Source organism: Eleutherodactylus coqui, chromosome 10, assembly GCF_035609145.1.
Source record: "Eleutherodactylus coqui strain aEleCoq1 chromosome 10, aEleCoq1.hap1, whole genome shotgun sequence".
NCBI classification, from domain to species: domain Eukaryota; kingdom Metazoa; phylum Chordata; class Amphibia; order Anura; family Eleutherodactylidae; genus Eleutherodactylus; species Eleutherodactylus coqui.
Window position 1 is genome coordinate 95,069,401 of NC_089846.1, and position 23,357 is coordinate 95,092,757.

The window sequence follows — 23,357 nt, forward strand, 5'->3', positions numbered from 1 at the left end:
GGATTAAATACAATTAAAATAAGCCCCGAACTATTGACCCTTTCACATCCTGAGGCATATCCTATAACTATATTAGTGTAGAATATTAAGTATTAACCCCTAACAGTCCTGGGAGAAAACCAGAGCTGAAAATGGGTGAGAATCAGGCTAACAGGCGATACTTAATAAGAAGCACAGAGAAGACAGCGCTGCCATCTAGTGTTCAAATACTGCAGCCGCAAGCTCACGTGCCGCTGATCGTGGACTGTGCTCTGATGCCAATTATTAGTTCTGCAAGTTGTATGTCACCGTTTATAGGTTTGACTCCGTGTCATTAGGAAAATAGAAGGCCCAGCATGTCAAGGTGGTGCAGAGATGACAGATTGCAGAGCTCTGATGAGAATGTATAAAGCACATGGACTTGGTAGGGTCTCTCAATGATCTGTTATACCAGGAGGAGCTAACAGAGGGGCCAGCAATAATTACATACAACGATGATGGATACTTTTAAAGTGCCCCCTCCCGCCATTATTTTTGGCGGGAGGGGGCACTTTAAGGCAACCATAGTTGTAGGTTTTGGTACGTTACCCTCGTGGATGCAGCTGATAATAACCGCCCCACCAACGTGTGCCCTGCAGGAAGGAACTTACTAGAAGTCACGGGAACAGATAAGACGAAATCTGTACAATCTGCGGTTTCCCTTGTAGGGGAGGAGGGGAAACATCACAGATCAGATACAACCGCTATGTGTGAGGATGCACAACAGTTATTAGTAACACTAAGTGGGTGGAGACTACACAGAAGTAGGATGCGGGTGGGGCCTATAAATTACCCATGATCCCGCTCAGCAGCACATGACCTGCTGCGAATCTGCATACTGAAAGGATACAAGCGGTAGTGTAATCAGAACCTTTATTAGAAGCAAAGTAATTACAGACAGCGCAGGGGGCGGGGCTTGAAGGAGACACACAGGATATACAGGAGGGGAGGGGGCGGCAGGATTATTGTGCGTTTGTAGCTGACACAACCCCCCCCACACACACGCGCACACACACACAGACAGTCACGCTTGCACACAGACAACACGCGCCCCACACACTCCCCCCCCCCCCCTCCCCCCGCCGCTCGTCCTCTCTGGTACAGTAATAAAAATATTCTTCTTGTTTCTTTATTGCCCATCAGGCTGCGGGGCGAATTCCGGGAGAGCCCCTCCATCTGCTCGGGTACACGGGCACAGCAGCGGGATCCTCCTCACATCATTCCCATCTGGAGCAGCGAGTTAGCATACATCATGGGCTTTACATTGGGGTGCGGCTGTGGAGAGAGGCGCGAGGCGTTACTGGAGGGCTCAGCAGGGCTGTTATGGGGTCCAATTACTGGATATAACAAGTGGAGGTGTAAAATACAGACGCAGCGGCGCATCACCGCACACTAAGGCCAATTTCACACGGGGGAGTGCGATATCGAGCTGTGAAATTTGGACCGATATCGCGCTCGCCAATATGCGATTTTGTATCAAAAACGCCTTGCATCATTTTAGGGAAGTGGCGATCCTCTGGCGGGGCTGTCAACCGTGGCGGAGGATCACAATGTTTCCTACTGTTTCAAATGGGAGACCTCGCATCGCACTCGTGGGCACACAGCATGTGGTGCAATGCTGCCACCGGCCCCATTGAAAACAGTGGGCAATGCAATATGATGGCACGCCCAAAGATGGGATAGGACGTGATAGGAGGGGGAGAAAAAAAAAATGTGTACAACCCCATTCAAAAGAATGGGGTTCATATTCGTACGTCTCACAACGCGCAACTCTCGTGAGAATCTCGGCTGTGTGAAACCGGCCTAAGTCTGCAGCCCCTGGAGCAGGTGATGCGTTACCTGGGGTACACAGTCATTCTGGCCAGAGTTGAGCGGGTGAGAGGTGCCCTTCCAGCAGGGCTGAACAAAACAGTGACTGGTCACCATGGCAACTAAAGAAATCGGCACTTGTAACCGGATCTCCCTGTGCGTTTTTCTTGGACGCCTGATTCCACTGGGTAAGGGAAGATCTACAGCTCCTGCTGACAGGGAGAGCGCACAGCAGAGGACAACCCTCTGTGAGCTCCTCGTGTCAGCAGAGATCAATGTAGGAGCAGGAAGCTATACATAGCTCCTGCCAGTAGGGGGCACATCGTACGAAAGAAGAGGTAAGATTATGGAGAAAGTGTTGGTTCTCGGGGAGCAAGACACTACTGCAACCGCCTAGGGGAAGGGGCAAGGCACCGCTGCGACTACCTTGGGGGCACTTACCACAGCATCAAACTGGTGGAATCTGGGCTTCAGGTCCGAGCCGTTGAGATGAATGTATGCCCCTTTATTACCCATCTGGTCACTGTTGGGTAGAGTAAAGGTCAGCAGCTGAACACATTAAAGAGAAGAGCAGGAGATGACCGCAATATTCTTACCAGTAGTTTGGAGCGGAGAACACGGTCACGCAGAGGCCGTTGTGGGTCACCTCATAGCCTTCGGCCTTCACCTCGTGACTTCGGATAATATAATCGAGACCGTTCTCCTCCAGGAACCTGCGGGTCACATCAGGGCCAAACTGACAGCTTACACCACGCTTACTGACGGATCGGCCGTCCTGCGGGGAGAGAAGGGGGACGAATGTTATAGTGACATAAGAGGGCAAAAAAGGGGCTTGTGAGGAGAGAGGATGGGAGAGGGAGACTTCTAGGGGAGAGTCTACCAACTATATAACAAGTGGATGGTGTCCAGGATCTGCCGCATGCAGATCTCACTTATTACGAAGACAGAGATGTTCTGGGCAGCGCCAAGTGCAGTTCGCCGTCCGCACGTGCTGGATTGGTGCAGGCAACAAAGTGGCTACTGGGGAGAAATCTGCTACTAAACTATGTATTGGAGCGCAGCGGTGGCCTCCAGTATGAAGGGACCACGAGGAAACATTAATAAACATAATGTATCACTGCACGCCGCTTTGGTACACAATAGATTTTGAAGCCTTCACGTCGGCCAACTGAACATACTGAAGTGATACAAACGGCGAGCAGCGCTCCTTTATGAACGTGGGAAAAGATGCCAGTGAATCCAAACTGGAGCCCACAGTAAGGCTGCCTTCACACTGGCGAGTGCGATAACGGGCCATGGATCCCGCCACCATATCGCGCTCCCCACCATGTGAAAATAGCCTCACATCATTGCGGGGATGAAGGGAATTTCCCGCAGTCGATTGTGGAGTTCTCCCATCTGCTGCGGCTGCCGACCCATTAAAAACAATAAGCTGTGATGCAAGATCTCACAGAAAGATAGAACATGAAGTGATGCGTTTCCTGCATCACGGTGCCATGTGGGAAAACATTGCTTGCGTATGACCCCATTCATATTTGTGCGTCTCGCAATGCACAAATCTTGCGCGATCTTCATGCCAGTATGAAGGCAGCCTTAGAGTGTAGGCCAGAAAAACTTACAAAGATGTCACCCTGGGTGCTGCACCAGTTCTCTGGACTGCGCTACCCTGAAAAATCCTGGTAACAGCCAGCACCCTCAGGTTTTAATTGAGCCCTAAAATACATTTCTTTTGGGAGGTCAATCACAGCCCCTTATCCAGTGGTGGCGAACCTCTGAGCCTTCCCAGCTAGCACTCGCCGCCATCAGCCTCTCACCACATTAGTAAATATCGGCAAGGGTGCCGCAGCTCCCCTGCTGGTATTCACTCAGCAGCGCTGCTAGAGGCGCTGATCCCGGCGCACACTGTGATGTCAGTGTGCAGCCGGGATCCTCCCCCCCCCCCCCCCCCCCCCTCCTCTGACGTCTTCTACTTGGTTCTGCGAGAGCAGGGGAGGGGTCCGGCAGCAACAGCACCAAGCAGAGGAGGTAGTGGGGATGGGGGCGCTATTACTACAGGGGCCACTATGGGATGTCGCTATTACTACTGGGGACCACTGTGGGATGTCACTATTACTACTGGCTACTGTGGGATGTCACTATTACTACTGGGGACGCTGTGAGGTGACACTATTACTACTGGGGGGCCACTGTGGGATGTCACTATTACTACTGGGGGGCCACTGTGGGATGTCACTATTACTACTGGGGGGCCACTGTGGGATGTCACTATTACCGCTGGAGCCGCTGTGCGGGGTCACTATAACCACTAAAGCCGCTCTGGGGTGGGTCACTATTAGCACTGGGGCTGCTCTGAGGGAGGGGGGGGGGGGGGGTCACTATCACTGCTGGGATATGTTTACATGAGGTGGAAATGCTGCAGAATGTCCTCAGCGGAAATTTCCGTGCAAATTCCACAGCATTTCCGCGTCCAAAAGAAGTCAAAATCTGCACCCAGTCTATTTTGAAACAGCCTTGTCCTTTTAAGAATGACGGGGGTAAAAATCATACGTCGTGATAAGCCCCGCCCCCTGACATGTTGGCACTTTACAATAAATAAGTGGGTTTTGGGTTGCAGTTTGGGCACTCGGTCTCTAAAAGGTTCGCCATCACTGCCCTAATCTAAACCTACTTGTTTTATACTCAGACCCAGACACCCTCATTCCCCCGTATCCCCCATAACTCATAATTCAACTTATACCCATACATACACAGGTAGAGGCTGGTGAGCAATTCATATAGCTTTATGTATACTACCCTATTTATATACAAGATGGCTGACCATCATGCAGAACAAGCAGTGCTACCACTTGTGTCCCCCTATTTCCTCCTTATAGAGTGTAAGCTCTTATGCCCCCCTTATCTCCTCAAAGATTGTAAGCTCTTCTGCATAAAGCCCGCACCCCTCTTATGGGTTGTAAGTGTTAAGGAATATGCTGGTGCTATTGTAAATATACATTAATGGCGCTGTAGGAACATGGTAAAATGGGGAGCAGTCAGGAGGGCAAGATTTACCTGCGGCTGAGGATCAGACCACAGAAGGTCGCACATTGGTCCTGCAAAAATAAAGACAACGGTGAGTTTATGTAACAAGAAGATGACCAATAGCAACCAGAGGGAGATCACAAGACACCACAGGACCCACCTGAGTCTGGCGGCTGCCGGTTCCGTTCAATATTACGAATCTGGTCCAAGGTGACACTGTCCTCTGAGAAGAGACCCCCGTGCATGATCTGAGGAGAGAGGACACATGGGCTGGGTCAGATACAATGTGAACCAGGAAACTGTTGGGAGTAGTAGTGTATGAGTGCGGTCAGAACAGTTTCCTCATACCAGGTTGCTGGGTGACAACCAATATGTCTGCTACACCATATGGTACAATCTTATATTTAGGATAAGAGTTGTGGTCCCTGGGGACCCGCCATGCTGCTATCATCTGAGTATTCATTCTGTAGAGACGCTACAAGTCTTACCAGGACGCGCTGATTGACGCACATCGCTAGCGGCAGCCACTGGAAAACCTCGCTGAATAGCTGGAACATCTGGGTGGAGTATTTGGCTTTCACTTCTCCCTCAAACCCGTACATTTGGTTCATCGTGTCCGTTTCATGGTTTCCTGATGGAGGAAAACAACACAGCGCTACAGAAAAGCATTAGCACCCTGACAGAAGCCGCCAATTACAAAAACCAGGAGCAACAATATCAACTACACCGGCCCGGTGAACAAGGGATGCAGGACATGACCCAACGTGAGAACCGCTGCAGACAGAAGAGGAGCAAAACCCTCATCAGTCAAAGGGAAAGACAGATTCGGGACACCGGTGTGCAGGTGCCACTTATCCACTGGGAAGGGGGCATATACTTTATCAAATTACTGATCTAGAGGATGGTGCATATCCTTACCCCATGGGACACTTGGTGTTCAGGATGTCTGATCCCCAAATAACAGTTCACATATAGAACATAACTTATTCTGTACTGATCCTGAGTTACATCTTGTATTATACTGCAGAGCTGCACTCACTATTCTGCTGGTGGAGTCACTGTGTACATACATTACTTATCCTGTACTGATCCCGAGTTACATCCTCTATTATACTCCAGAGCTGCACTCACTATTCTGCTGGTGGAGTCACTGTGTACATACATTACTTACCTGTACTGATCCTGAGTTACATCCTGTATTATACTCCAGAGCTGCACTCACTATTCTGCTGGTTGCAGTGCTGCACATTAGGTTAACGCTGTGGGCAGAGGTCACAGGACTCACCTCGCAGGAGATGGAATTGTACAGGATAAAGCAGCTTGAAGCCGCACAGGGTGACAATCACCTCCACTGAGAATGAACCGCGGTCCACAAAGTCACCATTAAATATCTGGAGAAAGCTTAGAAAGACAAAGCAGGAGTTGGTGATCACATGCTGACTACACTGGGGAAGGAGTTCATTGAATCTGGGGGTCACACCGCCAACTACATCAGGGGAGAGGTGTGGTGGGTCTGACCCCGGTCAGTGATCTCCAGGCAGACGTCTCTGGGTCTACATGAGGACATTACAGTTCCCACATCCACCCCACACCTCCCAATCAATAGAAAAAAAGGCAGACACAAGACCTCCCCCCACAGGCCAGAGCGAGTAACTGCACCCTAAGACACTCGGGTAAAGGATACATAAGTGTTGCTCTCAGAGGGGAGACCGTTGAGATGGAAAATGTTCATGAGGTCATAGAACTGGCCGTGAGTGTCGCCGCAGACCGTCACCTGCTGAGACTGTCAGAGACAAAGCACAAAGAGCATTGTAATGGGTAAAGGAGAGCAGCGGCGCCATGCGGGATAATCCAGAGCACACTCACCTTATCCAATGAGATCTCCACCAGGCTGGGCAGCTGCGACAGGATTTCCTTCACCTGCACTAGGATCTGTATACAGAGAGAGGAGAATCATGTGACCTGCGACATCCGCAATACGTGATCATGTGATCTATGTCACTGTTCCGTACCAATCAGAACCTGCAGATCCATTCCCAGGGACGAAGGCGATCAGCAGCCATCATAACATTTACCAAACATTCCACGAGAGTGCCGAGACACGCCACACGCTCACCTGATAGACACATTTTCTATGAAGCTTTTTCTGGTCCTTATAAAATTTCATTAATTCCACCATAAAGTCCAGCGTGACCTTTCCGTTCTGTAACTGCGGACCCGTGTACTCGTCCTCGATGGCTGGAGAGGAAACCACAGTGTGACGTACAGACCACATACATGTACCACTGCTCCATGTCCAGAGAGCAGCCTCTACTGTGTGCATGCATGTACCCACTGCTCCATGTCCAGAGAGCAGCCTCTATTGTGTGCATGCATGTACCCACTGCTCCATGTCCAGAGAGCAGCCTCTATTGTGTGCATGCATGTACCCACTGCTCCATGTCCAGAGAGCAGCTTCTATGTGTACAAGTACCCACTGCTCCATGTCCAGAGAGCAGCTTCTATGTGTACAAGTACCCACTGCTCCATGTCCAGAGAGCAGCTTCTATGTGTGCATGTACCCACTGCTCCATGTCCAGAGAGCAGCTTCTATGTGTGCATGTACCCACTGCTCCATGTCCAAAGAGCAGCTTCTATGTGTACATGTACCCACTGCTCCATGTCCAGAGAGCAGCTTCTATGTGTACATGTACCCGCTGCTCCATGCCCAGAGAGCAGCTTCTATGTGTACATGTACCCGCTGCTCCATGCCCAGAGAGCAGCTTCTATGTGTACATGTACCCGCTGCTCCATGCCCAGAGAGCAGCTTCTATGTGTACATGTACCCGCTGCTCCATGTCCAGAGAGCAGCTTCTATGTGTACATGTACCCGCTGCTCCATGTCCAGAGAGCAGCTTCTATGTGTACATGTACCCGCTGCTCCATGTCCAGAGAGCAGCTTCTATGTGTACATGTACCCACTGCTCCATGACCAGAGAGCAGCTTCTATGTGTACATGTACCCACTGCTCCATGACCAGAGAGCAGCTTCTATGTGTACATGTACCCACTGCTCCATGACCAGAGAGCAGCTTCTATGTGTACATGTACCCACTGCTCCATGACCAGAGAGCAGCTTCTATGTGTACATGTACCCACTGCTCCATGACCAGAGAGCAGCTTCTATGTGTACAAGTACCCACTGCTCCATGACCAGAGAGCAGCTTCTATGTGTACAAGTACCCACTGCTCCATGACCAGAAAGCAGCTTCTTTGTGTAAAGTACTCACTGATCCATGACCAGAAAGCAGCTTCTATGTGTACCCACTGCTTCATGTCCACAGAACAGCCTCTACTGTGTATACATGTACCCACTGCTCCATGAGTGCAGAGCATCCTATACTACGTGTATACATGTACCCACTGATCCATGTTCAAAGAGCATCCTCTACATGCACAAAGCCGCCCCCCCCCCAATTGGCCACTCCAGATTTCCACTGCCGTTACCTGCGTGTATACATACAGATTTTGGGGCAGAATTATATCTTTTTGGCTGCGGAATGCAGAAATATTTTGCCTGTGTTAAGGAGCAGCCTGTATTACGCGTACCCACTGGTCCATGTGCAGTGGGCAGCTTCTACTGTGTGTACAAGTACCCAGGGCCGTATTTGCCACTAGGCACTGGAGGTCTAATGCCCTTTTTTTTTTTAATTCATTGCATGTAAAAGTACCTGTATGTGTGTCCATGTGTGCACAAGCCTGCGTGTACAAGTCCAACTGCACATTCACAATGCAGATATTGGGGAATTTGTCATCTCAATTTTGGAGTAAAAAATTTGGCACGAGTCGGCCTTCTGCAAAAATGTTGTGACTTTTTGATCCGTATGCCACTTTGTGGTACATGCCTGAAAAAGGAGCATAGGCGGTCAGGTCGTGGTGGGGGGCTTACACCTGAAGTACGAGGACGTGTGCGCCGGCGGCGATTATATTAAGGCCATTCTTTAAAAAATTCCTAGCAGGATATCCACTGCAACAAAATCCGTGTGTCTACCGTTAGTGTGAACGCAGCTACTACCTTGCTTCCCCGAAAATAAGCCCAAGCATGCTTTATAAATAGTGTCTAGGCAGCTGTACATGTAGAAAAAAAAATTTGAATAATAATTAATATAAGACCCTGTTATTTTCGGGAAAACACGGTACTAGGGCAGATTTGCGTTGTGCAGCGTTCAGTCTGAGCTTTTAGCGCAGTAACAACCCAGGCGCAGCGAGCCGATGACATCACCACTCTCACTTTCCTCCCAGTGGCACAGAACGCTGCATTCAAAAGCGAGGTAAAACACTGAACAGAGTGACCCACTGCGTTTTTGACAGTGTTGAAAACGCTTCCCATGAATTTCAATAGGCGACGCATCGTGTTTAACCCCTTAGTGATGGCCCCATTGCGTTTTTACATCCTGACTAAGTGGGCTTTAATCCTAGAGGACATAAAAACATGCTTTCCCTGAGGATTAAAGCCTCGTGGGCTGTGGAAGTGACAGCTATATGCTGTCGGCTCCTGGAGGTAGCCGACAACATGGAGCTGTCATGAGGAGCTGTGGGGAGGTCCCCCCGGCAATGCTATCCAATGGATAGTGCTGTCGCAATAAAGTGAAGAAAAAGTTTTTAAAAAAGTAAAAGAAAGATTCAGCTGCCCTGATGGATCGGATCCATCAGGGCAGCTGAGCATACTTACCCTGCTCCTCCGGGACCTGATGCCGCTCTTCTGCGAATGCGTGCCAGACTTATGACGTCAAACGCAGAAGGCTGGGAGCCCCGGAAAATTTGAAATCTCCTGGCTTCAAGCTCCTGAAGGTAGTCAGGAGATGTCACCAGGGACCGTGGTAGAGCAGTCCTCGGGCCCGTGATCGCCAGTATCCGATGGATACCGGCAATCACAGAAAAGTTAAAAAAATAAGTTTAAAAAAGTTTCAGCTGCCCTAATGGATTGGATCCATGGAGGCAGCTGAAAATACTCACCGCGGTCCTCCCACGGGCTTCTGTACATGTGCTGATGTGGCGTGCAAGCACAGAAGGCCGGAGAGCCCAGCAAATTTAAAATCTGCCTGCACTCGGCAGTCAAAGATAGCCAAATGCAGGGAGATGTGACTGGGGACCGCTGTATGCGGTTCCCGGTCACATGATCGCTGTTATCCATTGGATGACGGTTATAATGTGAAGTCAAAAATTTAAAAATAAAAGTTTAAAAAGCTACAGTTACATCTCCCCTTGCAGATCGTATTCGTGAGGGGAGATGAAATTACATAACTAAGGTCCCCGATTTTCTCTCACAATGGGGTCTTTACCTGGCATCTGCGCATGCGCCCACTGGCAAAATGGCCGACGCGTGCACAAAAGTCAAGGATTGCCCAGGAAATTTAAAGTCTCCCTGCCTTTGGCTACCAAAGGTAGCCGAGAGCCTGGAGATGTCACGGGGGGCCGCGGTGAGTGGTTCCTGGTCATGTATTCGCCGTTATCCAGTGGATAATGGTGATCACATAAAACAAACTAAAAAAAATTGAAGTTTCATCTCCCCTCACCAATGCGATTGGTGAGAGGAGATGAAACTTTTTACCGGAGGCCTCCGTATTTGAACCCTGATGCAATCCTCTTCCACAGACCTTCCCCAGATTCTGCGCATGCGCCCGCCGGGCAAAATGCTGGACACATTCGCAGGATTTGGGAAGCCCGGGAAATTTAAAATCTCCTTGCTCCTGGCTACCAAAGGTAGCTGAGAGCCTGGAGCAGTGACGGGTGGCCTCGTTGAGCGGTCTTCAGTCACATGATAAAAAGGTAGCCATCTACCATTAGGCTGGTCTCACACGACCGGGTAGGATTTATGGATTCCGCATGCGTCTGATCCGTGGTAATACCCGAATCAATTAAATGCCCTGGATTACAGAATTCAGCTCACATTAGCAGATCGGAATTACGTTATACACTCGCAAAAAACAGAACGCAGCAGTTCCAATTTACAGCAGATATCCGCAACATAGAGCCCATAAGCAACTACTTTGTGTACGGGCTGCGGGTACCAGTGTCATCGCTAAGCGATGGTGCGGGAAATACAAACAAAAAAACTGTGTACTGCGCATGACTGCCTGTGCGAGTACGCAGTTATGCGCAGTTCATTACGTGGCCGTATGCAGCGCAACGGCCGGTCTTACAGCTGGGATTTGCTGCGGACCTCCACAAGCGGATTCCAGATACGGCCGTGTGAGCCCGGCGTTATTCAGACCGCTACCTGTAATACGTAATTTACAAGAAGCCCCGGGAACGTTCGAATTCCTGCAGTTCCAGGAGCAGCTTGTTGGGTGCCTTCTGTATGAGACCACCGCACCCCAGCTTACGAAGCCTCGCACAGCGCCACTTTTCACACCCCATCCCTGCCGCTGAGCTCAAGAAATATCCCCCAAAAAAGCATGGGAGCAGGATGGATACCCGGTTTTATTACCCCATGTGCCCATCCCAACCAGGCCCCTGTAATTACCCGTCTTCGGACATACCACGCAGTTTACATTATTAATCTTATCTAAGATTTAGGGAATGCCAAAGAGGCCGTGGAGGGGTGGATTTTTAGGGAGTCAATTTTTTTTCCGCACAAGTGGGCAATGGGGCATCAAATTTATTCAGTTGTGCCCTGCAATCCAACGGGTGTTCCCTCCATTATAGGCCTAGCCATGGGTCCTGTAAGTAGATTGGCCACAACGGGTATGTTTCTGAACAGTGAACAAACAGGGGGATCCATTTTGGGGTGGAAGTCTTTTTTTTACGTGTGTGCTGTACAGAAAAAAACTGCTTTTTAAATTGACACAATTGCCAAAAAAATGAAAATCGTATTTTTTTTCCTTCTGCTTTGCTTAGATTAATTCAAAAACTGTAAAGTCAAAATACGCAGCACACTCCTAAATTAATTTGTTAAGGAGTTAAGTTTTTAAAATAGGGTAATTTGTGGGGATCCTCCATCGTTTTGGCTGCTCAAGGGCTCTACAAGTGGGTAATGGGGCCCAAAATGCCTTCAAGCAAAATAACTGTTCTGAAAGCCACCGGCTGCTCCTTTCGGTTTGGGCCCCTTTGTGCATATGGACATAAGATTAGGGCCACAACGAGTAGATTTATGAACACGGGACAAACAGGGAGATCCATTTTGGGGTGTAAATCCTCATTTACATGCACACTTTAGAAAAAAAAAGCTGCCTTTAAAATGACATATTTGCAAATATCTGAAATTTTCTTTTTTCTCCTCTAAATTGCATTAATTTCTGAAAAATAAACCGTGGGGTAAAAATACTCCTGACCCCCTCAGTGAATACATTAAGGGGTGTAGTTTTTTTTAAATAAGGCCATTTGTGGGGGTATCTATCATTCTGACACCTATGAGCCTTTGCAATCTTGGCTTGGTGTAGGAAAACAAAGTGTTCCTCAAAACGTTGATCAGAGTTAAATTTGTACGTCTCCTAAATGGTTAAGAAAAAATGAAAGTTTTTCAAATGTGCTTCCAGAATAAAGTAAACAGATGGAAATATATATCTCATCAAAGATTTGTACAGTATGTTTACACATATTTGAGATATTGCGATTGAAAATGTGAAAAAAAATAATTTTTTTCAAAACTTTCGCAATTTTGGCGTTTTTAATAAATATGCATAAATTCTTTTAGTCTATTTTTCCCACCGAAATGAAGTACAATATGTGTGGAAAAAACAATGTCAGAATCACTTGGATACGCAAAACCTTTACTGTGTTATTCTATGTTAAAGTGACACGTCAGATTTCCAAAATTTGGCTCCGTCACTAAGGGGTTATAAATGATGAATGTATACAGTGTATACGTGAAGTGTGGATGAACCCTAAACACAGGTCTGTATGTCTGTACAAGGCGCTGTCCAGCAATGTATCTATGTAGTAAGCTTGGCTCTGGCACTGTATCTATGTAGTAAGCTTGGCTCTGGCACTGTATCTATGTAGTAAGCTTGGCTCTATCCTTGTATCTATGTATTAAGCTTGGCTCTGGCACTGTAACTATGTAGTAAGCTTGGTTCTATCCTTGTGTGTATGTATTAAGCTTGGCTCTGGCACTGTAACTATGTAGTAAGCTCCACCTCCAGAGAGTGCCCTCTATCACATTATCATTACACATTACTCACTCATTCCCTCAATGTCCAAGGAATCCACAACGGAGCGGTTGTGTTGGTCGCAGGCGATCGCTCGCTCAAACGCTTTCTGTCGCACCAGCTTACTGCACTCCTGGAACTTCATCTGAGCATCCTTATCGTGAGGACGAACCTTCACCACCTGGGGGGGGGGGGGGGGGCGAAAAGGGACACGGTGATACAACGGAGCAACAACAGAGAGGTGACAAGGACGACGAGGACAAAGGTCAGGAAGGAGGAGTCTAAAAGAAACAGGCAAGGAAGGGGGATGACAACAGGCAGGGGGAGGGGACATGGGGGGAGACACCAGGGAGAAGGGACTGGGGGGGGGGGGGGGGGGGGGAACAGAGGGGAGGGGACTGGGGGTGGGGGCAACAGGCAGGGGACCGAGGGGGGGGGGGGCAATAGACAAGGGGAAGGGAATGGGGGAGACATCAGGCAGGGGAAGGGGACTGAGAGTGGGGAGGGAGACGACAGGCGGGAATGTGGGGGAGGCGACAGGCAGGGGGAGGGGATGATGACATACAGGGGTAGGGGACTGGGGGAGACGATATGCAGAGGGAGGGAACTGGGAGGGGACTGAGGGAGAAGGGGACAGGCAGGGAGAGCGGACTGAGGGAGAGACGGCAGACAAGGGGAGGGGGAAGAGACGACAGGCAGGGGAAGGGGACTGAGGGTGACGACAGGCGGGGGAAGGGGACGACGATAGGAAGGGGGAGGGTACACGACAGGCAGGGGGAGGGGACGACGATAGGAAGGGGGAGGGTACACGACAGGCAGGGGGAGGGGACGACGATAGGAAGGGGGAGGGTACACGACAGGCAGGGGGAGTGGGCTGTGGGGGGGACACGATAGGAAAGGGGGCTACGACAGGCAGAGGAGGGGGCTGAGGGGGGGGGACACGACAGGCAGAGGGAGGGGAGACGACAGTTCTGACCGTCTCATAGTCTTTCAGCGCAGCCTTCAGCTTCCCGAGTGCCATGTTGCTGGCCGCCCGCCTGTAGTAACCTTTGATGTATTTGGCATCGAGCTGGATGGCGCGGGAGGCGTCGGCCAAGGCATAACCATAACATTCGGTGCGGAGATACGCCAGGCTGCGGTTCCCATAGTAAATGGCGTTATTTGGGCTGAGCGCGATGGCCTGAGTGTAATATTGAACAGCGCGGTCGTAATCCTTCACTGCGGGGGAAACACAGCGAGTGGTCACTGACCAAACCTACTTACTGACGGGCTCCAGGGTCCACATCACTTTCTCACAACTAAAACGGCCACTGGGTGCTGGGAGTTGTAGTTCTTCCAGTATGAGGCGACAGGAGATGATGGGACTAGTAGTACCGGATACCACCCAAAACTGGTCTCCAAATACAGGACTGGTTACAGTGTGCAGAGGGCAGGACATGCTGGGATGTGTGGTACGCTGGCTACCAGGTAATGGGATGCTGGGAGTTGTGGTATACTGGATATAAACTGACATGATATGCTGGGACTTGTAGTGTATCAGATACAAGGTGACAGGATGCTGGGATTTGTGGTATACTGGGCATAAAGTAACAAGGAATGCTGGGACTTATAGTACACCAGATGTAAAGTGACAGGGTACGCTGGGTATACGGTGTCAGGGATGCTGGGACTTGTAGTCCCCGGTGTAGAGGCATCAGGCCTCGCACACCCTCCGGCCGCCGCATGAGGTCGTTACCCCGGAAGTACTCGTTGGCCTGCTCCTTCAGCTCCTCGGCCGTCTTCTCCCCGCCGCCGGCAGCCTCTTCTCCTCCTGTCTCTGTCGCCCGCTCTCCCTCGGCCATCTTCCCGCTGCCGGTCACCGACACTGCGTCACCAAGAGAGCGACACACTGCGACATCCGGCGGCCACATTGGGAATGGCAGCAACGAGCAGAACACGTGACCGCGGCACCATCTTGTGGTTGTCTGGTGCCATGCTGCAAGCATATTACCAAAGGAGGCCTGAGTTCTCCTATGGGGCCGATTCAGCCAATCAGCTGGCTGGAATCGGCACCACGTGACACAGCGGCGTGCCCGCGCATTGCCGTGCACAGGATTGTGCTTTGCCCGCGCTTTCACATGCTCAGTGCCTTGCCATGCACTCGTGTGGACACAGGATTGTGCCTTGCCCGCGGTTTACATGCCACTCGTGTGTGCACAGACAGTTATTGATTTGGCAGGTATTTTTTGTGCTTTTTGGCAGTTTTTTTTTGTGCTTTTTGGCAGTTTTTTTTTGTGCTTTTTGGCAGGTTTTTTTTGTGCTTTTGCCAAAGGTGATTATTTCTTTTGCGCATGTGGATTTGCCAGTGGAAGTTTTACATCTTTTGCGCAAGTGGATTTGCCAGCGGACGTTTTACACAGGACTACTAAAAGCCAAGGTAAGCTGCTGCATCTGCTCATTTAATTGCGCTTACTTCCCCTGCGCGCATTGGCGGAGAGGCGGCCAATTCTGCATGCCGCTGCATCCGCGCATGCCGCTGCATTGTCCACGAGCGCGATCCCCAGCATGCCGCTGCATTGTCGCCGCGATCCCCAGCATGCCGCTGCATTGTCCACGAGCGCGATCCCCAGCATGCCGCTGCATTGTCGCCGCGATCCCCAGCATGCCGCTGCATTGTCCACGAGCGCGATCCCCAGCATGCCGCTGCATTGTCGCCGCGATCCCCAGCATGCCGCTGCATTATCGCCATGCCGCTGCATTGTCCACGAGCGCGATCCCCAGCATGCCGCTGCATTGTAGCCGCGATCCCCAGCATGCCGCTGCATTGTCGCCGCAATCCCCAGCATGCCGCTGCATTGTCGCCGCAATCCCCAGCATGCCGCTGCATTGTCGCCGCAATCCCCAGCATGCCGCTGCATTGTCGCCGCAATCCCCAGCATGCCGCTGCATTGTCGCCGCAATCCCCAGCATGCCGCTGCATGCATGGTCGCCGCTGCATTGTCCACGAGCACGATCCCCAGCATGCCGCTGCATTGCTATGTGTGGAGACGCGGTTACCAGAGATTTGTGCGCTGTGCGCTGCTACGTGTGGAGACGCGATTACCTGAGATTTGTGCGCTGTGCGCTGCTACGTGTGGAGACAACACCCAAGATTTGTGCGCTACGTGTGGTGAGTACGTCACCTGAGATTTGCGTGACGCCACCTGACGCAACCTGTCTTTTTTTGCAGATTTGTGCGCCTTATTGCAAAATAACGTGTGGAGAGGATCCTGACGTTTGGACGCGTTTCGAGAAGAATTTCGCTTCGCTCGGACACCATCTGACATCACTCAGCGAGGTAAGCTGCTGCATCTGCCAAATTTTTCATTGCTTGCATATGCTCATGTGTACATGCATGCGTGCCTGTATGCGTACATGCCTGTATGCGTACATGCATGCATGCCTTATGCGTACATGTGTGCCTGCGTGTATGCGTACGTGCGTGCCTGTATGCCTATGTGCGCGGGCATGCGTGCCGTATGCGTGCGGGCATGCGTGCATGCCTTATGCGTGCGGGCATGCGTGCATGCCTTATGCGTGCGGGCATGCGTGCATGCCTTATGCGTGCGGGCATGCATGCCTTGTGCGGGCATGCCTTATGCGTGCGTGCATGCCTTATGCGTGCGGGTATGCGTGCGGGCATGCGTGCATGCCGCATGCGTGCGGGCATGCGTGCATGCCTTATGCGTGCGGGCATGCCGCGTGCGTGCATGCCTTATGCGTGCGGGCATGCGTGCATGCCTTATGCGTGCGGGCATGCGTGCATGCCTTATGCGTGCATGCCTTATGCGTGCGGGCATGCATGCCTTGTGCGGGCATGCCTTATGCGTGCGTGCATGCCTTATGCGTGCGGGCATGCGTGCATGCCGCATGCGTGCGGGCATGCGTGCGGGCATGCGTGCATGCCTTATGCGTGCGGGCATGCCGCGTGCGTGCATGCCTTATGCGTGCGGGCATGCCGCGTGCGTGCATGCCTTATGCGTGCGGGCATGCGTGCCTTATGCGTGCGGGCATGCCTTATGCGTGCGGGCATGCGTGCATGCCTTATGCGTATGGGCATGCGTGCATGCCTTATGCGTACGGGCATGCGTGCATGCCTTATGCGTACGGGCATGCGTGCATGCCTTATGCGTACGGGCATGCGTGCATGCCTTATGCGTACGGGCATGCGTGCATGCCTTATGCGTGAGTGCATGCCTTATGCGTGAGTGCATGCCTTATGCGTGCATGCCTTATGCGTACGGGCATGCGTGCATGCCTTATGCGTACGGGCATGCGTGCATGCCTTATGCGTACGGGCATGCGTGCATGCCTTATGCGTACGGGCATGCGTGCATGCCTTATGCGTACGGGCATGCGTGCATGCCTTATGCGTGAGTGCATGCCTTATGCGTGAGTGCATGCCTTATGCGTGCGTGCCTTATGCGTACACGCATGCCTGTATGCGTGCGTGCATGCCTTATGCGTACATGCACGCCTTATGCGTACATGCGCGCCTTATGCGTACATGCGCGCATTATGCGTACACGCATGCCTGTGTGTACACGCATGCCTGTGTGTACACGCATGCCTGTGTGTACACGCATGCCTGTGTGTACACGCATGCCTGTGTGTACACGCATGCCTGTGTGTACACGCATGCCTGTATGCCTATGTGCGTGCATGCATGCCTTATGCGTGCATGCCTTATGCGTACACGCACGCGTGCCTGTATGCGTGCATGCCTTATGCGTACACGCACGCGTGCCTGTATGCGTACACGCACGCGTTCCTGTGTGCATGCATGCCTGTATGCGTGCATGTATGTATGCGTACACGCATGCTCACCCACTTACTCAGCCACCCCCTCTCTCTCTCTCTCTCTCTCACACACACACACACTTGCTGTGTTAAATTCGTCTTATTGGCCGAAAAAGACATAACATTAGATTTGAGCATTTAATTCCTTTTTTTAGCACACGTACAGGTTCCATCACAATACTGCACCTAATCTGCACTAACTGAACAAACCTTCGGAGAAACATACCAATTGGCCAAATACGATGTCTTTATCTATTAAAGTAGGAGTGAAGAAAAGCAGGGACAGTGCAATAACTATGAAAACCCACGGAATTAAGCCAATTGCAGGCAGGGTTAATTTTTTTTTTTCTTCCTCGTTATAGGTCAGCTGATACGTTTTGGTCAGAATTACTGCACTGTGGTAACCGTTTCCGCTGCTCGCAACCACAGGAGTTGAATCACCAGAGAGCCAGAAGTTCCCAGATGTTGGCTCCGGAGGACGCTTAAAAGCTGGAAATGGCCCATCACCTGCTATGGAAATCCATCATCAGGATCTGATGGAGCAGTACGATGCATGTGATGCTGCTCACTGTCCCTCGTTAGTCGGTTCACAGTTTATACACTAAGCTATTTATCCCCTTAGAGAACAAGCCTGTTTGCGCCTTAGTGACAGACTGAAAACTTGGAACTTTACATGTGTCACTTGACATATCATAAGTCCGTAAAGGTTTTGCATATCCAAGTGACTGTGACATTTTTTTCTTCCCCTTGTTGTACTTCTGTTAGGTAGTAAAAAAGGACTGTTAAAAGTTGTGTATATTTATTAAAATTGCTACTTTGCACAATTTTGAATTTTCATTTTTTCACATTGTCAAATGTCATATATAAAATAAGTGCAAACATTCTGTACAAATCTCTGCGAACATATAGATTTCCATCTGTTCACTTTATTCTGGAAGCACGGTTTAAAACTTTTGTACATTTATTTTTTCCATTTAGGAGACGTACAAATTTAACATTACTTTTCAGAATTTTGAGGAACACTTAGTTTTCCTACACCAATCCAAGTTTGCAAAGGCTGCTAGGTGTCATAATTAAGGATGAGCGAGTATACTCGCTAAGGCACTACTCGTTCAAGTAATGTGCCTTAGACGAGTATCTCCCTGCTCGTCCATAAAGATTCGGGGACCGCTGCGGCTGACAGGTGAGTCGCAGGGGAGATAGAGAGAGATCTCCCCTCCGTTCCTCCCCGCTCTCCCTCACGGCGGCCCCCGAATCTTTAAGGACGAGCAGGGAGATACTCGTCTAAGGCACATTACTTGAACGAGTAGTACCTTAGCAAGTATACTCGCTCATCCTTAATTATGACACCTAGCAGCCTTTGTGACATAGACAAAAGGCCGCTGTGTTTATGGGTCTTTTCTGTTTAATGCATTGCAGTAAAATATTGCGCAGTTTTTCAGGATCCTCCATCATAATTATTTTTTTTAAAAAGCATATTAAAAACAAGGGAGTCACTGGGAAAAAACAGTGCATTAAAAGAAGGGTTTAAAGATTGCTGAACGACGAGGGTCTCTTCACTGTCTGCCAGCCTTCCCGTTCTCAAGGACGTCAGATCTGCAGGAAATGACGAGAAATCAGCAGGTTAACAGTCACATCCCACCAGTATTACTGATTCCTAGATCCGCTCAACCCACTTACAATGACCACTACTCCCCCAACCAGGTCAGAAGAATTATGCATGCATCTATGCATGCATACATGCATGTGTGCATCTGCATGCATGTACACACATGCGTGCATCTATACATAAATGCATGCATACGCACGTCCGCATACAGGCACGCGTGCATGTCCGCATACAGGCACGCGTGCCTGTCCGCATACAGGCACGCACGCGTGCCTGTCCGCACAAGGCATGCATGCACGCACATAGGCATACAGCCACGCATGTGTGTACGCATACAGGCACGCATGTGTGTACGCATACAGGAATGCGTGTACACAGAGGCATGCGTGTACACATAAGGCATGCGTGTACACATACAGGCATGCGTGTACACATACAGGCATGCGTGTACGCATAATGCGCGCATGTACGCATAATGCATCCACGCACGCATATAGGCATGCATGTACGCATAAGGCACGCACGCATAAGGCATGCACTCACGCATAAGGCACGCACGCACACAGGCATGCATGCACGCACGCGGCACGCACGCACGCATACAGGCATGCATGCAGGCACGCATGCCCGTACGCACAAGGCATGCACGCACTCATACAGGCATGCATGCAGGCACGCATGCCCGTACGCACAAGGCATGCACGCATGCCCGCACGCACAAGGGCACGCATGCCCGCACGCACAAGGCACGCACGCATGCCCGCACGCACAAGGCACGCACGCATGCCCGCACGCACAAGGGCACGCATGCCCGCACGCACAAGGGCACGCATGCCCGCACGCACAAGGCACGCACGCATGCCCGCACGCACAAGGCACGCACGCATGCCCGCACGCACAAGGCACGCACGCATGCCCGCACGCACAAGGCACGCACGCATGCCGGCACGCATGCCCGCACGCACAAGGCACGCACGCATGCCCGCACGCATAAGGCACACACGCATGCCCGCACGCATAAGGCATGCATGCCCGCACGCATAAGGCATGCACGCATGCCCGCACGCATAAGGCATGCACGCATGCCCGCACGCATAAGGCATGCACGCATGCCCGCACGCACAAGGCATGCACGCATGCCCGCACGCACAAGGCATGCACGCATGCCCGTACGCACAAGGCATGCACGCATGCCCGCACGCACAAGGCATGCACGCATGCCCGCACGCACAAGGCATGCATGCCCGCACGCACAAGGCACGCATGCCCGCACGCATAAGGCACGCATGCCCGCACGCATAAGGCATGCCCGCACGCATAAGGCATGCATGCCCGCACGCATAAGGCATGCACGCATAAGGCATGCACGCATGCCCGCACGCATAAGGCACGCATGCCCGCACGCATAAGGCACGCACGCACACAGGCACGCATGCCCGCACGCATAAGGCATGCACGCATGCCCGCACAAGGCATGCACGCATGCCCGCACGCATAAGGCACGCATGCCCACACGCATACGGCACGCATGCCCGCACATAGGCATACAGGCACGTACGCATACACGCAGGCACGCATGTACGCATACGGCATGCATGCATGTACGCATACAGGCATGTACGCATACAGGCACGCATGCATGTACACATGAGCATATGCAAGCAATGAAAAATTTGGCAGATGCAGCAGCTTACCTCGCTGAGTGATGTCAGATGGTGTCCGAGCGAAGCGAAATTCTTCTCGAAACGCGTCCAAACGTCAGGATCCTCTCCACACGTTATTTTGCAATAAGGCGCACAAATCTGCAAAAAAAGACAGGTTGCGTCACGCAAATCTCAGGTGACGTACTCACCACACGTAGCGCACAAATCTTGGGTGTTGTCTCCACACGTAGCAGCGCACAGCGCACAAATCTCAGGTAATCGCGTCTCCACACGTAGCAGCGCACAGCGCACAAATCTCTGGTAACCGCGTCTCCACACATAGCAATGCAGCGGCATGCTGGGGATCGTGCTCGTGGACAATGCAGCGGCGACCATGCATGCAGCGGCATGCTGGGGATCGCGGCGACAATGCAGCGGCATGCTGGGGATCGCGCTCGTGGACAATGCAGCGGCGACCATGCATGCAGCGGCATGCTGGGGATCGCGCTCGTGGACAATGCAGCGGCGACCATGCATGCAGCGGCATGCTGGGGATCGCGCTCGTGGACAATGCAGCGGCATGCTGGGGATCGCGCTCGTGGACAATGCAGCGGCATGCTGGGGATCGCGCTCGTGGACAATGCAGCGGCATGCTGGGGATCGCGGCGACAATGCAGCGGCATGCTGGGGATCGCGCTCGTGGACAATGCAGCGGCATGCTGGGGATCGCGCTCGTGGACAATGCAGCGGCATGCAGAATTGGCCGCCTCTCCGCCAATGCGCGCAGGGGAAGTAAGAGCGCAATTAAATGAGCAGATGCAGCAGCTTACCTTGGCTTTTAGTAGTCCTGTGTAAAACGTCCGCTGGCAAATCCACTTGCGCAAAAGATGTAAAACTTCCACTGGCAAATCCACGTGCGCAAAAGAAATAATCACCTTTGGCAAAAGCACAAAAAAAACCTGCCAAAAAGCACAAAAAAAAACCTGCCAAAAAGCACAAAAAAAACCTGCCAAAAAGCACAAAAAATACCTGCCAAATCAATAACTCTCTGTGCCACACACGAGTGACATGTAAACCGCGGGCAAAGCACAATCCTGTGCACGGCAATGCGCGGGCACGCCGCTGTTGGCTGAATCGGCCGCACAGGAGAACTCAGGCAGCACAATCCTGTGCACGGCAATGCGCGGGCACGCCGCTGTGTCACGTGGTGCCGATTCCAGCCAGCTGATTGGCTGAATCGGCCCCATAGGAGAACTCAGGCCTCCTTTGGTAATATGCATGCTGCAAGGGCAGGAGGGGCGGCCGCCATGTTGGGGATGGCAATGGAGCCGCAGTTCACAGCAGTACAGACTCGCTTTACAGCAATGCAAGAATCCTTCTATGGACCCGTCACTTAACGTAAGGTGACCAGATTTTCCTAGGGTCAAAGTGGGGCAAGGAGTGTGGTCAGGGGCGGGACCTATCACAACATGATTTTACCAAACATACAGAGCCATTCAAAAAAGACAGGGTGCAGATGGCGCAGCATTTCTGCATCCAAAAAACAGTCAAAATCTGAACCATTGCTGCAGATTTTGACTGGTAATCAAATGCTTATCCGCAGCGGAATTCATACTATGTGGCGCTCCACCTTACCTCCTCTGTACTCTTTTCACAGTCCGTGCTCCCCGGCCTCTGGTTCCCGGACGCCTGTAGTAGCCTAACCTGCCGCTGGGAAGCGCTGACAGCAGAAAGCCTACGGAGGAGATGAGGGGGAGCGCTGCATAGTATGAAACGAATGGTAACGATTTTGACTGTTTTTTGGATGCAGAAAGGCTGTGAAATTCGCCACTGAAATTTCTGCTGTGGACATTCCGCAGCATTTTTGCCACGTGTAAACATACCCTTAGGCCTCCCTCACACAGACGCTTTTTTCCGCAACTTTTCTTCCGTTTTTAGCGCCGCGCTACTCGCACTATAACGCTCATATTGTTTTCAATGGAGCCTCTTAGATAGCCACTCAATCAAGCAGAGTCTGTTCTATTTTTCAGCATTTAGTGCACCTCATTAATGATAAGGTACGTTAAAACCAGCCGTCGGCCGTGGCCGAAAACGAAAATAAAATCGTGGCTCCAGTAGTAATACTGACCCCCACAGTGGCCTCATTAGTAATAGTGACCCCCACAATGCTCTCAGTAGTAATAGTGACCCCCACAGTGGCTTCTGCTTATATCCATCCCAGTAGTAAAAGTGACCCCCACAGTTACCTCAGATGTAATAGTGTCCCCTATATTGGCCCCAGTATTAATAGTGACACCCACAGTGGCCTCAG

The 23,357-nt window shown here is 51.3% G+C and overlaps 1 protein-coding gene and 2 long non-coding RNA genes across 4 annotated transcripts; 1 reads left to right on the plus strand and 2 right to left on the minus strand.

The window, feature by feature from the left end:
- Window positions 1–874: 874 nt before the first annotated feature.
- PPP5C (protein phosphatase 5 catalytic subunit) lies at window positions 875–14,914 on the minus strand. Its single transcript, XM_066581492.1, has 13 exons — window positions 14,712–14,914; window positions 13,953–14,194; window positions 13,010–13,157; window positions 6,965–7,086; window positions 6,715–6,780; window positions 6,533–6,631; window positions 6,134–6,239; window positions 5,337–5,479; window positions 5,009–5,096; window positions 4,879–4,919; window positions 2,424–2,602; window positions 2,269–2,350; window positions 875–1,293 (listed from the first exon to the last, which is right to left on the minus strand). Exons 1-13 carry the CDS (start codon window positions 14,884–14,886, stop codon window positions 1,231–1,233), a joined length of 1,554 nt encoding a protein of 517 aa, XP_066437589.1. The 5' UTR covers window positions 14,887–14,914; the 3' UTR covers window positions 875–1,230.
- Window positions 14,915–14,960: 46 nt separating this feature from the next.
- On the plus strand, window positions 14,961–18,618 carry LOC136580705 (uncharacterized). Its single transcript, XR_010787001.1, has 3 exons — window positions 14,961–15,392; window positions 16,185–16,292; window positions 18,157–18,618. It is a non-coding gene; the product is annotated as an uncharacterized lncRNA (long non-coding RNA).
- A 507-nt stretch (window positions 18,619–19,125) lies between these two features.
- Window positions 19,126–22,228, minus strand: LOC136579781 (uncharacterized). Of its 2 annotated transcripts, XR_010786918.1 has the most exons (4): window positions 22,053–22,071; window positions 21,877–22,005; window positions 21,098–21,205; window positions 19,126–19,390 (listed from the first exon to the last, which is right to left on the minus strand). It is a non-coding gene; the product is annotated as an uncharacterized lncRNA (long non-coding RNA). The 2 variants fall into 2 exon arrangements; XR_010786917.1 differs by having other exon boundaries at window positions 21,877–22,228.
- Window positions 22,229–23,357: the final 1,129 nt, after the last annotated feature.

Coding starts and splice junctions, on each gene's coding strand:
- PPP5C (XM_066581492.1), bottom strand. CDS start 14,886: ATGTGGCCGCCGGATGTCGCAGTGTGTCGCTCTCTTGGTGACGCAGTG. Junction 7,087..13,009: donor CTTGGACATTGAGGGAATGA/GTGAGTAATGTG, acceptor TTTCCTCTCCAG/CCATCGAGGACGAGTACACG. Junction 2,351..2,423: donor TTCTCCGCTCCAAACTACTG/GTAAGAATATTG, acceptor TCTACCCAACAG/TGACCAGATGGGTAATAAAG.